This window comes from Abrus precatorius, unplaced genomic scaffold (genome assembly GCF_003935025.1).
Source record: "Abrus precatorius isolate BTA unplaced genomic scaffold, Abrus_2018 Scaffold2, whole genome shotgun sequence".
NCBI lineage: Eukaryota > Viridiplantae > Streptophyta > Magnoliopsida > Fabales > Fabaceae > Abrus > Abrus precatorius.
Window position 1 is genome coordinate 20237273 of NW_020874362.1, and position 16781 is coordinate 20254053.

Consider the following 16781-nt stretch of genomic DNA (forward strand, 5'->3'; position numbering starts at 1 on the left):
ATATTTAATTTTATTTGTCTCATTAATTTGTTATTTTAAATTAACAAATAAATATAAAATTAACTACACTATAATATTAATGTAATATAGAAAATATTACTGATACAATAAATTAAAACACATACTTATAAATTACATATAAATTGATAAATTGACTAATAATTTAATTAAAACATGTGCAAGTTATAAAAATATATATTATTATATAATTTATTTATAATTATATTATTTGCTACATGGTATGATTATATATATATATATATATATATATATATATATATTATAATAAGTTTTTTATTTTATTTTGTTATCATTTTTTTATAAATTTTACTTTCAAATAAAATATAATTCAGATGTAAGCAATCTCTATTTATTATAAATAAAAAGAATTTTAACATAATATATTAATATAATAATTAATTTAATAATAATAAAATTAAGAGTATAAAAAATATGTTAATATAATTTTATTATTTTCTTTTTAAATTTTATTTCGTTTAGTTTTGATTACGTCTTATTCTTGTTCAAAGACTTAACTATTTTTTAAATTGTTTAAATATAATAATTTATTATTAAATAAATTTATTATTAAATAAATTTATTATTTAAAAAGTGTAATCATGTATAAATATTTTTAATTTTTAATATAATATAATTTCTGTTTATTATAATTATAAATAAATAAAACTATCACATAATATATTAATTTAATAATAACAGAATTAAGAATATAAAAATATATTATTAAATAACTTTATTATTTAAATATATTTTGATAGCTCTATTTTTAAATTATAATATATATATATATATATATATATATATATTTATACAGGTCGGCCTGTCAGGCTTAACAGGCTTTATAAACAGCTCAGGCCTGACTTGTTTACTTAAACAGGCCTTAAAAAAGGCTTGAGCCTAATTTGTTTATTAAAAAAGACAGGTCAGGCCAGGCCTAAACCAGGCCAGGCCCCCCTATCAGGCGGCCTAGCCTTTTTCCATCCCTAATTGTGAATTACATGTTAAGTTTTGAAATAGTTTTTGTTTCTTTAGAAAGCTTTTTTTTAAGTTGGGTGATATTTGCCCGTGCAAGTTGAACCATTGTAATTGTTCACAAAAATTTTTAAATTTCAATTTTATTGAGCCTAATTTATTATATTAAGGGTTCATTATTAGAATTTTTTTTAATCTATTATGTAATTTTCATTATGCAATGACTATTATGAAATTACCTTTTCTCTTTATGATCTTAAATTACATTACTCTCACAACACAATATATGGTTCTCATATAATTAAGGGTTTAGAGAGCACTAACTTTTGAATCTATTATTCCTTGATGTTACCTCTCTTTGGTGTCGTTGATCTTTTGGTATTTTCTCCAACTCTTCCTTCTTCTTTCAGCTCCTCTCGGATGGTTGAAAGAAAGTTCCTTTCTTGCGTTTACCGTGACCTCACTCAGAGATTGTGAAAGTGAAAAAATAGAAAATGTCGTAACCTCTATTTGGTAACCGCTCTTTAATTTATATAAAGGGAGAAGAGAGGATTTTCTTATAATTGTATTTATAATTATACCCTATAATTATACCCTCAATGACTCTATATTTTATATTTAACCACCATCATATTAAATCATTAATTAGAGTCATATAAGTTACATAGGTCACTATAATAAAATTATTAAAATAATCTAACAATCTCTCACTTGGCCTATGTGACGACTTGAAGATTCAATGACTTGTAAGTGCGCATATCATTGATAATATCAAGTCATCCTCTTTTAATAATTTAAGTTGATCGGATCATGGCGGTCACAAGTCATTTGACAACATGATTCCTTCTAAGTATCACAGAATCAACTCAAATCAAAACAGCTTTAATCAGTCATACTAAAACTGTAACTCTGATGTGTTTTTAACACTCAACCTGTTATCAAACTCAAATCATACATGTACATTAATACAATTCAAATAACAAGTAAACAAGCAGAAACAATATTTTTATTGAATTTCCAAAATGTCTACAATAATATGAGCAAAACAATTTATACACATATATGTGAATCACACAATCATGCTAACAAGGACTTGTCTATAATGCTCATTCTACCAACATGGTCAAAAAACGTTTTAAGGGGCAATCCCTTAGTTAGCGGATCCGCTATCATTAAATCAGTACCAATATGCTCAATAGACACTTTCTGTTTTCGCACTTCTTCTTTTACTGATAAGTATTTTAAGTCCATATGTTTTCCTCCCTTTGAATACTTATCATTCTTAGAGAAGAAGATGGTTGCAGAATTATCACAGTACATTCTTAGCGACTTTTCTATATTATCAACAATACCAAGCCCTAAGACAAAGTTCCGCAGCCACAAAGCATGAATAGTAGCCTCAAAGCACGCCACAAATTCTGCTTCTATGGTAGACGTAGCAATAATGGACTCCTTTCCACTCTTCCATGAAATCGCACTTCTAGCCAACAAGAAGATGTAGCCAAAGGTCGATTTCCTTGAGTCTACACATCCAGCATAGTATGAATCCGAGTAGCCTACCACTTCCAGGTGAATAGATCTCCTATAAGTAAGCATGTCCTTGGTGCCTTGTAAATACCTAAGGACTTTCTTTGCAGCCTTCCAGTGGTCCATTCCGGGATTACTTGATATCAGCCTAACATTCCAACAGCAAAACTGATATCAGGTCGAGTGCATGTCTGAGCATACATTAAACTCCCGACCACTGATGCATAGGGAATAGATTCATTGCTTTCGGCTCTAACTCATTCTTGGGACATTGCATTTCACTAAACTTGTCTCCCTTTTGAATTGGAACTACCCCTGATAAGCACTTTTTCATTTTGAATCTCTCTAATACTTTGTTGATGTATCCTTTTTGAGACAATTCCAGTAATCCTTGTGATCTATTATGGAATATTTCTATTCCAATCATATAGGAAGCCTCACCCGTATCTTTTATCTCAAAGTTCTTAGAGAGAAATTTCTTTACATCATGCAACAACTCAACATCATTAGTAGCAAGAAGAATGTCATCAACATACAGGACTAAAATGATGAACTTGCTTCCATTGACTTTCATATAGATACACTTGTCAACAGTGTTCTCTACAAAACCATATGACGTGATGGTATCATTGAACTTAAGATACCATTGTCTGGAAGCCTGTTTCAACCCATATATTGATTTCTTTAACTTACACACCATACTTTCTTTACCTGCGGTCAAGATGCCATCTGACTGATCCATGTAAACTTCATTTTCCAAGTCACCATTCAGAAAGACGGTCTTTACATCCATTTGGTGGAGCTCTAAGTCATAATAAGCCACCAAAGTCATAACAATTCTTAAAGAGTCCTTCTTTAAAACTGGAGAAAATGTCTTTTTATAGTCTAGGCCATCCTTTTGAGTGTATCCTTTAGCAACAACTCTAGCCTTATATCTCTCAATGTTGCCTTTTGAGTCACGTTTGGTCTTAAAGACCCATTTGTAACTGACTCGTTTTGAACCTTCAAGCAACTCAACTTGATCCCATACTTTGTTGTCACTCATTGATTTTAACTCTTCTTTCATGGCATTCAACCACTTTTCAGAATTGTAACATTCCATGGCTTGCTTAAATGAGACTGGATCCTTATCAATACTCAAGTCACATTTATGCTCAAGTGAGTAAATCACATAGTCATTCGAAATAGCAGGTCTTTTCTGCCTTACAGACCTCCTTAATGCTATCTCTTGTGGTTCACCTTCCTCTTATTCACTTGTGACTTGCGCATTTTCAGCTGGTTCATCCTCTATATGTTGTTCTTATAGATTTGTAACATTAACTTGTTGCCTCCTTATGTTGTGTGTCTGTGATACAACAAGAGGAACAACAACTGGAGAAGAGACACCAACTACAGGAGTTTCCGTACATGTCTCTTTAATTTCCACCTTTCGTGTTTCACCACTCTCACTAAACTGACCATTTTCAATGAACCTTACATTTTCAGACTCAACTATTCTCATACTATGGTTAGGACAGAAGAATCTGTACCCCTTTGATTTTTCAGGATAGCTGATGAAATAACCACTTATGGTTCTAGCATCAAGCTTCTTTTCATATGGATTATACACTCTTACTTCTGCTGGACAACCCCAGACATGAAGATGTCTTAAACTGGGTTTCTTTCCTATCCACAGTTCATAAGGAGTCTTTAGAACTGCCTGGAACTCTATTAAGCAGATACGCAGCGGTCTTTAATACATACATCCACAATGATATAGGTACAGAACTGTAACCCAACATACTCCTAACCATTTTCATGATAGTACGATTCCGCCTTTCAGCCACACCATTTTGTTGTGGTGTACCAGGCATAGTATATTGTGCACATATGCCTCAACTTTCCAGAAGTTTTGCAAATGGACCTGGACATTGTCCACTTTCATCAGATTTTTCATAATATTCACCACCTCTATCTGACCTCACAACCTTTACCTTTCTATCTAGTTGCCTTTCCACCTCATCAATGAACACCTATAAGACATCCACTGATTGAGATTTTTCATGCAACACATACAGATAACAATAACATGAATAGTCATCAATAAAAGCAATGAAATATCTTTCACCACTCCAAGATGGGATATCAAACGGACCACAAATATCAGTGTGTATTAACTCTAAAAGTTGACTGCTTCTTGTGGCTGGATTCTTTGATGTGTGTTGTTTTCCTTTAATACAATCCACACATACATCCTAGTCAATAAAATCTAATTAAGGTAAAATTTCACTTTTCATTAACCTCATCATCATTTCTTTGGATATGTGACATAACCTTTGATGCCACAAGAAAGCAGAGCATTCATTATGAACATTCAAATTACTGCTAATAGAATTCTCACAATGAAATAGAGATTCAGCAAATTTAACATTAAGATTGAAACGATATAAACCATCAATTAATGTACCAGATCCAAAATAGTATGAGTGTTTATACAAAGAAAAGGTACCGTTACCAAATTTCTAGCACATTCAGAAATATAAAGACACTTTTCTAGATCTATGCAGCAACCAGTATGCAAGATCAATCTGTAAATTCCTATTCCTTCTATCTGTGCCTTCATTTTGTTTCTCATGTACAAGAACTTTTCAGTTCCACTTATGGGTGAATCGAAAGAAATCTCTGCATTACATGTGACACATGAGTAGTTGCACCAGAATCTAACCACTAAGTATTTTTAGGTACCTCAATAAGATTTGATTCAAAGCATACTAAAACATAATATATATCTTTCCTTCCGAACCAAACTTTTCTCTTCAGACAATCCTTTTTGAAGTGACCAGTCTTCTTGCAGAAGAAACACCTCTGGCCCTTCTAAATTCAGCCTTCACGAACCTTTAATAAGGCCTTATCCTTCTTGTCCTTGTTGTCCTTCTTACCTGACTTAGCCTTGCTACTACTAGCCCCTTCATGAAATACGAGATGGACGGAATGTTCTTTCACCTTCTTCAGGTTCCCTTCCTCCTGAACCAGTATGGCCTTAATTTCTTGTATGTTCCATTTATCCTTAATGGTGTTGTAATTCACCTATAACTGACCAAATTCAGGAGGGAGTGAGTTCAAAATGAACTATACTAGAAAGAATTCCTTTACCTCCATGCCTATTGATTTCAACTTTGCCGCTTGATTGATCATGTCAGTCACATGGTCATTAATGGGCCGTGACTAATCAAACTTCTTAGTAGTCAGCTCAGTCAACAGGGTGTCTGTAATGGACTTGTCAGTAATGTCCGATTGTGCATACTCTTTTACCTTTGCCATAAATTTCCTAACATTTTCAGTCTTTGGCATTGATGGCTTCACATTTTCAGCCATAGTCATCTTCAGCAAACTCAAGCTCAGCCTATTCAACCTTTCCTAAGCCTCATGAAGAGTCATTTCCTCTTCAGTACTGGTCTCTGTGATGACTGTAGGCTCTTGTTCCATAATGATTGCTAGGTCTAAGTCCATAACACCTAGCTGGAATCGAATTTGTTCAGCCTAATCATCATAATTGAGCCCATTGAACTTGACTACGCCATTGCTCATGCCATACATATTCATAGAGACTAAAATATTTAACACATGCTTAAACATTTATGTTTTGAATAAACTTAATGGATTCGGACAGTCAACTGTCATCAATTATGCATCTAAGTTTACATTTGGGTAATGCCTAAATACACAATTTATCTATAATGATGCTAATAAACAACTTTAATTGACAATCAGTCACTTAAACCAATATGCAAGTCATCTTTGGATATACAAACATATTATGAAGTGCTTACATGTCTCCTTAATGTCATTAATCATATGCAATGATCCACCTTTGGGTGATCTCCTAGTGTTATAATTAATGAGCTAAATTGTTCACCCTTTATGTTACCATATAGCATCAAACAATTTTGAACAATTTACAACACACAAGTAAGTGCTTAAAGAACTTTTAAAGCCAGGTCACTTTGGTGACTAATAAGCTACCCTTAAAATTAAGCACTAAATTGTGAAGTTCTCATTATGATAATGTAATTTAGAATTAATTAACTTGAGAATTTAATCACTTTGGTGAGTAAAATTTACTTTGAAGTAATTCTAAAATTATCTATATATTTTATAAATTATATTCCTTATTCTGTCGTAAAATTACTATGCATAACCGTGCTTTTACTTTATGCATGGTCGTGCTTCGATGAAGCAAGGTCATGCTCATTTATGATGCATGCCCCTGCTTCCTGAAGCATGGCCATGTGTCCATTATGCAAGGTCGTGCTTCATTGAAGCATGGCCGTGCTTGTTCCTGATGCATCGCCCTGCTCCTTGATGCATGGCCCTACTCACTGATATATGGTCCTGCTCATATTACAGATTCAAAATCTAATGTTTTTAGCTACCAAAATCTTAGGGTTTTCAATTATTCAACATCAAAATAATATCAATCTATCATATAAAATACCCAGGGTTCATGTAATTTGGAGAAAACTTTAATGGAGAACCAATCTCTTATGGAGAATCAACGAAATTCAAAACCTAGCTCTGATACCAACTGTTAGAATTTTCTTTAATCCATTATGTAATTTCCATTATGCAATGACTATTATGAAATTACCTTTTCCCTTTATGATCTTGAATTACGTTGCTCTCACAACACAATATATGGTTCTCATACAATTAAAGGTTTAGAGAGCACTAACCTGAATCCATTATTCCTTGATGTTACCTCTCTCTTTGGTATCGTTGATCCTTTGGTATTTTCTCCAACTCTTCCTTCTTCTTTCAGCTCCTCTTAGATGTGTGAGAGAAAGTTCTTTTCTTACGTTTACGTGAACTTACTCAGAGACCGTGAAAGTGAAAAAATAGAGAATGTCGTAACCCTTATTTGGTAACCACTCTTTAATTTATATGAAGGGAGAAGGGAGAGTTTCCTTATAATTGTATTTACAATTATACTCTCAATGACTCTATATTTTATATTTAACAACCATCACATTAAATCATTAATTAGAGTCATGTTATAAGTTACATAAGCTACTATAATAAGATTATTAAAATAATCTAACATTCATTATGTTTTTAACTGATATTTACCATATTAGATCTAATTAAAAATACTATAAATAGCTTAGTTTTCATCTCCTTAAGCATGTTTAATATACTTTTAAAATTACTTTCGCTATTATTTTCAAGTTTAAGGTTTAAGGTTTGAACTTTCAAAATTATTTTTGTTTTCCTTATTCATGTCCTCCTATATTTTATTTCTTTGTATATGAAATGATAAACATTTGAGGATTAATTCTTTAATTCAAGTTTAATAATTTAAGTTTGATGTTTTGCCCTTAATTGAATCTTAATCTACTTTACCTCTTATTCTCAATCTTGTTTTAAAATTTTGTATAATTTTTAAATGCGTATGTTTTATAATATTTAAATTTTATTATTATTCTTAATATATTGTCAGAATGAAGATCACCATGAGACAACTGCTGCATAAAAAAAAAGGAAGAGATAAAAAAAATTACAATCAATGTAAGAAAGACTGATGTGAGAAAGTTATCATCAATGTTTATCAAATAAAACGTTAGAATTTTTTTAAAAAAACTATCTTTAAAACTAAATTTGAATTCAAAAGTTGTTTATACGTAAAAAAAATGTATTAGCATTCGATGATGTATGTTTATGGTTTATGCATAAACAATTATCTTTTAGTTAATTGTATAAAATTAACTAAATTTTAAAAATAATTATTTCACTCCACAGGAGAAAAAATTATATTTTTTCTATTTGTAAATTTGATATTATTCTTTTAGTTTTATTTTTTATTTATATAATTTATAAGAAATTTTAGTTTTTATATTTTTAATAAAGAAACACAATTTTAGAAAGAAAACCATTTTTTAATGTGAATTAAAGGAATGAGATATTTATAAAAAAATATTATTCTATTTTTTTGGATTAAAGAAATTAATTTAAAACTTATTTTGGATACTTTGTTTTTCTTAATAAAATTAAGAAAAAGTTACAATTTCACTTTTATTTTTTAGAAAGAAGAAAATTTTAAAATTATTTTTTAGTTTTTTAATTCAAAATTAGATAAAGAACATATCTTAAATAAATATTTTGTATTTTAAAATTAAAAAAAATTATAAAACTATTTTAGACTTGACGAGTCAAATTTTCATTTCTATACATTTCTCGAATTCAATGAAAAAATCAAAGTTACATAATTCTTTAAAAAATCAAGCTTGATATATTATTTTTTCTTGCTCTTTAAAAAACTAGTTTTGATTTTTTAAAATGCTTAGTATTTTAAAAATTTTATATTAACGTGTGAGAAAGACTATTTTTTACTTTACGAAAGAATTTTTTTTAAAAATTATCAATTTCATTTAAAAACAAATATTTTTGTTTAGTCTTTTATTTAAATCCTAACGATTCAAATAACAATAAAAGTATATTATAAGTCAATTAACATTAAATGATTTTTGCATGAATTTTTTTAAAAAAATTATTATTGCATATAGTTCAAGTTAACATATAGTTATTCAATAAACTTTTACTATACAAACATGTTAAAAAGTGAATCAATCACTCATTTAACATTTATTGACTATTACGTAGATTAAAATTTTTTTATTTATATATTTTATTTTTAAGAAAATTAATTTTAAGCTTTTCAATTCTATTAAATTTGTGATTTTTTTATAGAAATAATTTACACAATTTATTTACGATAACAAAGATAATAATAACAATAATCATAATAAAATAAAAAGTAAAAAAAATAGAAATAATTCACACAATTTATTTATAACAATAATAATAATAATAATAACAATAAATGAACAAAGAAATAGAAACAAAAAAAAACTTAAATTTTAAAGGAAACAAAATGCACTCACATGTTGAAAATGTTAAAGTGAGATTTGAAAGATTATTAATTTAACATAATAAGAAATTTTTTTTATTTTTGAAAGTTTTACTTTTTTCTTTTAAATTTTATTTAAAAAATAAAAATTATTTTTATATTTTATTATTCTTAAAAAAAATCAAACAAATGATAGAAACAAGGGTGTGAAAAAATGTTAAAACAACTATGCAAGAAGAAAAGCATACAAACAAAAGACTAAGGAGATAAAGAATATTATTTAATTTACTTTTTTTAAGATTTATTATTGCATTTAGAAAAAAGAATCAAAAGAGAGTAAAAATAAAAATAAAATAAAATAGAATTAACACAACAAAACAAGAACAATAATACCAAAAGAATTAGAAAAAAGAAAGATAACCTTATTTAATACACTTTTGTCAAATACTTTTATTTGTTTTTTAATTTTTGCTCTTTTGTTTATCTATTTGGTTGACTTTTCTTAACTTTAAATTATATTCTTTTTCTTTTTCTTTTTCTCTAATGATATTCTTTTTAGAATGTGTACTTTGAGAATGGAGAGATTTTCTCATAATTTCTTCTTTGATCCTTTCTTTTACCTATCTCCCTCTCTTTTTTTTTCTTTGTTTTTAGTGCTCTTTGAGCTTTAGTTTTTTTTATTTATTTCTCTCTCTTATCTTCTCTCTCAATTTTCTCTTCTCTTCTTTCTTTTTTTCACAAGACACCTCTCTCCTGTTTATATATTTTCTTAATTATTGTTTTTAATAAAAATTTCGTCATTTTCTCATTTTTTTTTCATTTTTCAATACCCTCCAAACTATTTTTTCTCTACCATCTTATCCATTGTCCTAAAAATTTAGCCAGTATTTTTTACTATTTTAGATTTTTTTAAATCAATTTTTATCCGCTAATCCTCCAAAAAAATCTATCTATTTTTAATTTTTTTGGAGCAATATACGTGTCCTTATATAGTTTTACAGCAGTTACAACTTGCATAAGAGAGATGTGCCTAGTAGGGTTGTGGAGCTTTTAAAGTTGCTTATGTTTTGGGTTTGGTACCCCTTATTGGTTTCTTGCTTGCCCAATTAGGAGGAGAGGATTTTGTTTGTGGTTACTAATTTGTCTCTTGTTGAGATTCAACATGCACGTTAGTTTCATTTGAGCCATTTTTCTTGTGATGTGTATTTGGGTAAACCAAATGGGGGTGATTAGTTTGAGATATAGACTAATAGTTTATTGCATTAACTATTTGGTCAAGGTGTGATAAATGATGGTGGTATATCTTTGATTTTGAAGAAAATAATTGATTTGCAATTGTTTATAGACTTCAATTGCTCGTTGTGTTAGTAGGTTAGGGTTTTTTTATTTGAGAGAAACTAAGAGTTGAGAGAGGTTAAAATTTTTTTTTATTAATATTTAAAATATATTCAAGAGCTTGTTTATAAATATTAATTTTAAATAATAAAATATTTAAAAAATTAAATAACATTGAAATATCATGAAAGTATTAAACTAGTTCTTTATTAATCAGTTCAATCTTAAGAAATAGGAGGTTAATAGAAATGACTAAATCTTAATATTTTAATATTTTAAGAACTAAATTTTAACAAAAAAAAATATTATAAAAATTTATCATAGAATGTATTACATTTATAGGGATAAAAATTATATTTAAGTTTTTAAAATATTTAAGTAATTATTGAAGTTATAGCATATGACAATGATATATCAAGGCCTTTAAAAACAGTTTGTGTCTATAATTTTTAAGACATAAAAGAATCATATAAAAATTAATAAAACTAAAAACTTTCTAGTGAATAAAACAAGATAAAAAAAAATAACAATGAAAAGTTATAATAATTTATCATATTTTATTCTAATTTTTAATAAATAGATATGATAACTTATCTTATCTTAAAGTATAGTTCAAATTCTTATTTTAAAGAAGGTCAGATGTTATGAACCATTGGGATAGGATAATTTTTTTATTATATTTTTAATTAATATCTTATTCCCTTTTAAATATTTTATAAAAAAAAAGATATTTTTAATTTTTTTAAAAAGTATATTAAAAAATAATTTAATCATTTTAAAAAAAACTTATATTTTTTTTTGTTTTAATAATAAATCTTACTAAAAATTAAATTTTAATTGTAAAAAAATAAATAAAATTATAATAATTTAATATCAAATTTTTATATTATATGTACATAAAAAATTATTTTTAATATATATACTAAAAATTAAATATTTAAAAAAATTTGAAAAATTTACATAAATTTTAATAAAAGAATAAAGTATTATTTAAATATGAGTTATACTTTTATCTCAAACATTAAAAATAATAATATAATGATATTTATTTATTATCTCAATATAAATCAAACATATAACGTATGATACGATAAGAGTTACTTTTATAGTATTATTTTTTATTTTAATTTTTTATAGTATTTTTTTGTTCATTTATTTATTTTAATGTTTTTTTATCTATCATGTTCATCAAAATAAAATATTTTTGGATTGTTGACGGAGAGATTTATATATAAAAAGAAGCATGGCAAAAACGTAATAAAATTGAATCGTTGTTTCAATAATCAAAGCCCGACGTAACCGCGTAGATGCACTTTCTGACTTAGAGACTGATAAATGCCACGCTGTCGTGCTCTTATTTTCAACCATCAACGCTTCTTTTTCAACTTTCAACCAACATTCAAGCTAACCACATTATCTTTGCTTATTCATTGGCTTCATTATTAAGCCTTTCTTCTTGACTTGGTCCAAACTCAATATCTCCAACGTTAGGGAAATTTGAGAGATGTGAGATCTCGTGGATAGCTTAATTTAGTTCATGCTTTCCATGCACAGGTAAGAACTAAGAACTTTACTTCTTTTCTTCACAAACTTCCTCACCAACATCGTCCCAAACATTTTTGGTGTTGATTCCCCTTTGTCGGTTGGTTTTCTTTTGGGACTTTTTTCATAGAGCTATGAAGTTGTGGTCGTGCATGTTAATCATACATTCCTGCTTCTTCTTCTAATTTTATTTTCTGGAAAATCACGGGCATGGGTAGTTGTGACATGTGTGTGTGAAAGGGATTATAGTACAACACCGACGAAGTCTCTAGAAGCTTTTTAGCATTCACACCGCGGTAGCACATGCAACTTGTTTTGAAGAGCCATCGTAAGAAGAGTCAAAGAAATGGCTTCTACACCCACCTTTTACGTTTCTTCTTTGAAAATATTCAGTGTCAATCACATTCATAGCTGTGCAAGTGTGAAACAATACTGCTGCTAAAGCATGCTCATGATCTTCCTTTTGTATAGTGGGGTGGTTTGGTTTAATGCCCACTTCTTGTGAAACTTGAAGGATGGCAACAAGAAAGTTGTGTGCCGACTTGGGTTCCTGTCCTTTCACACTACTTCGTAGCTTCCTGTCTGCAAGTGCCTTTCTTCTTTAGGAATAGAAAACTTTTGTAATCTAACGTTAGTGGGATAGCATCTCTTTGTGCTAATGATGGCCTTCAACAGTAGAAGTTAGGCTTGCTGAAACATATCTCAACAATTTTAATTAGGGTGCTAAATATAAGTTCTTATCTTCTGAAAGTGTAATGTCTATCATACATGAGTTTAATCTTAAATTTATAATTTTAAATTTAATATAGAACTTAGTGAAATAAGCTAAAAGGAACTTATAAAAAGCCAAAAAGATCAGAAGTGACTTTGATTAGTCTTCCAACATATAAAGTGCACTATTGGTTTTGGTCAAATATTCTTCTATAATCAGAAGCAATGTAGCATACATATTCTAAACCCTCCTTTCCTGCAGGTCCTAGTTGAGAAGCCCAACTATCACTACCACAGAAAGTGATTCAGATTCAATCATCTAAAAGATGAAGAAAATAGTCCATCTTGTCTATTTTCAGTGCCTTGTTTTTCTTCTCACGAAGCATCTATTCCTATCAAAAACAGTAATGGCAGAACCAAGGGCCAAGACTGTCAAAATAACATGCAACCATAAGCTAGAGCACAACACCACAATCTTTGTTCCAAATTTTGTTGCAACTATGGAGAAGATCAGTGAACAAATGCGCAACACTGGTTATGGCACAGCAGTTGTAGGCGCAGGAGGACCTGACACTAACTACGGGATGGCACAGTGCTATGGAGATCTTTCATTACTTGACTGTGTGTTATGTTATGCTGAGGCACGCACAGTTCTTCCACAGTGCTTCCCTTATAATGGTGGTCGCATATACCTTGATGGTTGCTTCATGAGGGCTGAAAACTATAGTTTCTATAATGAGTATATTGGACCAGGGGACAAGTCTGTTTGTGGAAACTCAACAAAGAAGAACACAAGTTTTCAAGCAGCAGCAAAGAAGGCTGTTTTGAGTGCAACTCAAGCTGCACCAAACAACAAAGGTTATGCTAGGGAGAAGGTGGTTGTGTCAGGAACAACAAATGATTCAGCTTATGTTTTGGCTAATTGTTGGAGGAGTTTGGACACAAGGTCTTGTAAAGCTTGTCTTGAGAATGCATCTTCTTCCTTATTGGGGTGCTTGCCCTGGTCAGAAGGGAGAGCACTGAACACTGGATGCTTCATGAGGTACTCGGACACAGATTTTCTCAACAAGGAACAGGAAAATGAAAGTTCAAGAGGTACATTAAGTTGCATTTTTCGTCACTATAATTGAGTATTATGATTTTGGGTTCATTTGGATAACAACTTAATTAAGCCCTTATTCAATAAACTCTTATAGGTTTATATCATAAATAAGACCATATAACTTACTGACATAAGCTAAAAGAGCTTGTTTTTATAAGCTATATAAAGAGGCTTACTGAAATAAACTGAAAATAACTTGTCAGATAAGCTATTTTCATAACGTCTCATGCTTATTGTGTTAGGATGAAACTTATATAGCATTGTGAAAAGTTTACAAGTAAATCTTGATTATGAATTTATTTTGCTGACTTGTGCAGGTAATGTAGTAGTGATAGTGATTGCAGTAGTTAGTGCAGTGGTTGTTTTGGTGGTTGGAATAGCTATTGTGGTTTATATCCGCAAACTCAAATACATTCAAAGGAAACGAAGAGGTAAATGACTTATTTATACCTTTGCTTTTATAAAGAATGTCAAAGAAAGAACACAATGACACCATTTCAAGTCCCCTAATCGTAGATATTTGAAATTGTTTGTAGTAATATGACCTTGCCCCATCAACAAAATGTGAAATCATCATTGTGTTATATCAAAACCCTTTTCAACACGTTTCTTATCTCAATTTTCATTCTTCTTTCTAGGTTCAAATGATGTTGAGAAATTAGCTAAGAGCCTTCACCACAATAGCTTGAACTTCAAGTACTCTACACTGGTGAAATCTACTGAATCTTTTGCTGAAGTTAACAAGCTTGGGCAAGGAGGATTTGGAACTGTTTATAAAGTAATCATTGCCTCTACAAACCTACATTTCCACTGCCATTTTACATATCAAAGCCACTCTTAACAATTTGCTATTGCAGGGAGTTCTGGCTGATGGAAGAGAGATTGCTATCAAGAGGTTATATTTCAACAACAAACATAGAGCAGCAGATTTCTACAACGAAGTCAACATAATTAGTAGTGTGGAACACAAGAATCTAGTAAGACTCTTAGGATGCAGTTGTTCAGGACCTGAAAGCCTACTTGTATATGAATTTCTACCTAACAGAAGTCTTGATCGCTTCATATTTGGTAATAACTGAAACTCGAGGATTATGATGTCCCTTTTCAAAATTGAAAATGCCTTCTTTTCAAATTTATTCATGAAATGTCAATTAAAATTTTTTCACAATTTTTTTTTTCTATACATGCTAGATAAAAGAAAAGCTAGGGAACTAAACTGGGACAGGCGATACGACATTATCACTGGGACAGCTGAAGGACTGGTTTACCTTCATGACAACTCCAAAATTAGGATAATTCACAGAGATATCAAAGCCAGCAACATCTTGTTGGATGCAAAGCTTCGTGCCAAAATTGCAGATTTTGGTTTGGCCAGGTCCTTTCAAGAAGATAAGAGCCACATTAGTACAGCTATTGCTGGAACTCTGTAAGTATTTCTTACCACTAACGCATTTTTTGACAAGCAATAACATAACAATTTGAACAAATTAGTAGTACTACCTATACCATTTATTGTATTCAAACAGTGGAACACTCAACTTTGTTAGTATTTCTTACCAATAATGCATTTTTTGACAACTAATAACATATCATCATTGAACAAATTTTAGGATAAACCAAGCACTATTTTAGGAAATCAGTAACTACAATTTATGGTATCTGAAATAGTGGTATATTCATATTTATATATGTATGCGCCTACAGGGGTTATATGGCTCCAGAGTACCTAGCACATGGTCAGTTAACAGAGAAGGCTGATGTATATAGTTTTGGAGTGTTGCTGCTAGAAATAGTTACTGGGAGACAGAACAACAGGAGCAAAGCATCAGAATATTCAGATAGCCTAATTATAATGGTAAAATTGCACAATATAAGTTAACTTGTTCAAATTGTTTTTCCACTGTACATATCTTTTTATCAAAACAAGATTGCATGGTGAACTAATGTATCCTTTTCTTTCATCTTCTGTCAAAATCAGACATGGAAGCATTTTAACTCAGGAACTGCAGAACAACTAATTGATCCACATCTAGTGTTGGAGGATCACAGAAGCAATGTTAAGAATGAGATTTTAAGAGTGGTGCACATAGGACTCTTATGCACCCAAGAAATCCCTTCCTTACGACCAACTATGTCAAAGGCACTACAAATGCTAACAAAGAAAGAGGAGAACCTGGCAGCACCCTCTAATCCACCTTTCATTGATGAAAGTACCATGGAACTCTTCCATGATATAAAGGATGACCAATTTTACCCTCTCAATGCAGCAGACTCATTGGCTACTATGTCTCATAGCTCATTTTACCCTAGGTAACCAAAAGAATGCAGAGACAACCACACTAAACAAAAAGATATGAACCAGGCTTTTGTTTGGTTGAAGAATGAAGGTTGCTAGCAATGCATTTGAAATTTTGAATAGTTACCATTTGAACTCAATGGCTGCATACAAGGAAAACTGCTAAGCCAAATTCCCCAAGGAAGTAATAGGAAGCAAATGGTGTATAAATTACACGTTTGGATACCATTTTTCATTGAAGGAAGAATGTATTATTATTACAAACTACTATTATTTGTGCTTTGGTATGTATTAATAGTGATTGATTGCATTATCTTTCTTTTTCTTTTTCTTTTTTTGACAAATACTACTAATTGCCGACTGCCGATTAAAACATTAAAAGTGAAATTTTT

The 16781-nt window shown here is 30.0% G+C and overlaps 1 protein-coding gene across 1 annotated transcript; it reads left to right on the forward strand.

Moving 5' to 3' along the window:
* Positions 1-13317: 13317 nt before the first annotated feature.
* Positions 13318-16407, forward strand: LOC113859128 (cysteine-rich receptor-like protein kinase 2). Its single transcript, XM_027491943.1, has 7 exons — positions 13318-14086; positions 14411-14524; positions 14732-14871; positions 14951-15161; positions 15285-15519; positions 15798-15948; positions 16072-16407. Exons 1-7 carry the CDS (start codon positions 13318-13320, stop codon positions 16405-16407), a joined length of 1956 nt encoding a protein of 651 aa, XP_027347744.1.
* The last annotated feature ends 374 nt before the right edge of the window (positions 16408-16781 follow it).

Bases quoted from the DNA above. Each gene is read 5' to 3' on its own strand.
- LOC113859128 (XM_027491943.1), top strand. From the start codon at position 13,318: ATGAAGAAAATAGTCCATCTTGTCTATTTTCAGTGCCTTGTTTTTCTT. The intron at 15,162-15,284 runs GTAATAACTGAA...TATACATGCTAG, and splicing joins TCTTGATCGCTTCATATTTG to ATAAAAGAAAAGCTAGGGAA. The intron at 15,949-16,071 runs GTAAAATTGCAC...TGTCAAAATCAG, and splicing joins CAGATAGCCTAATTATAATG to ACATGGAAGCATTTTAACTC.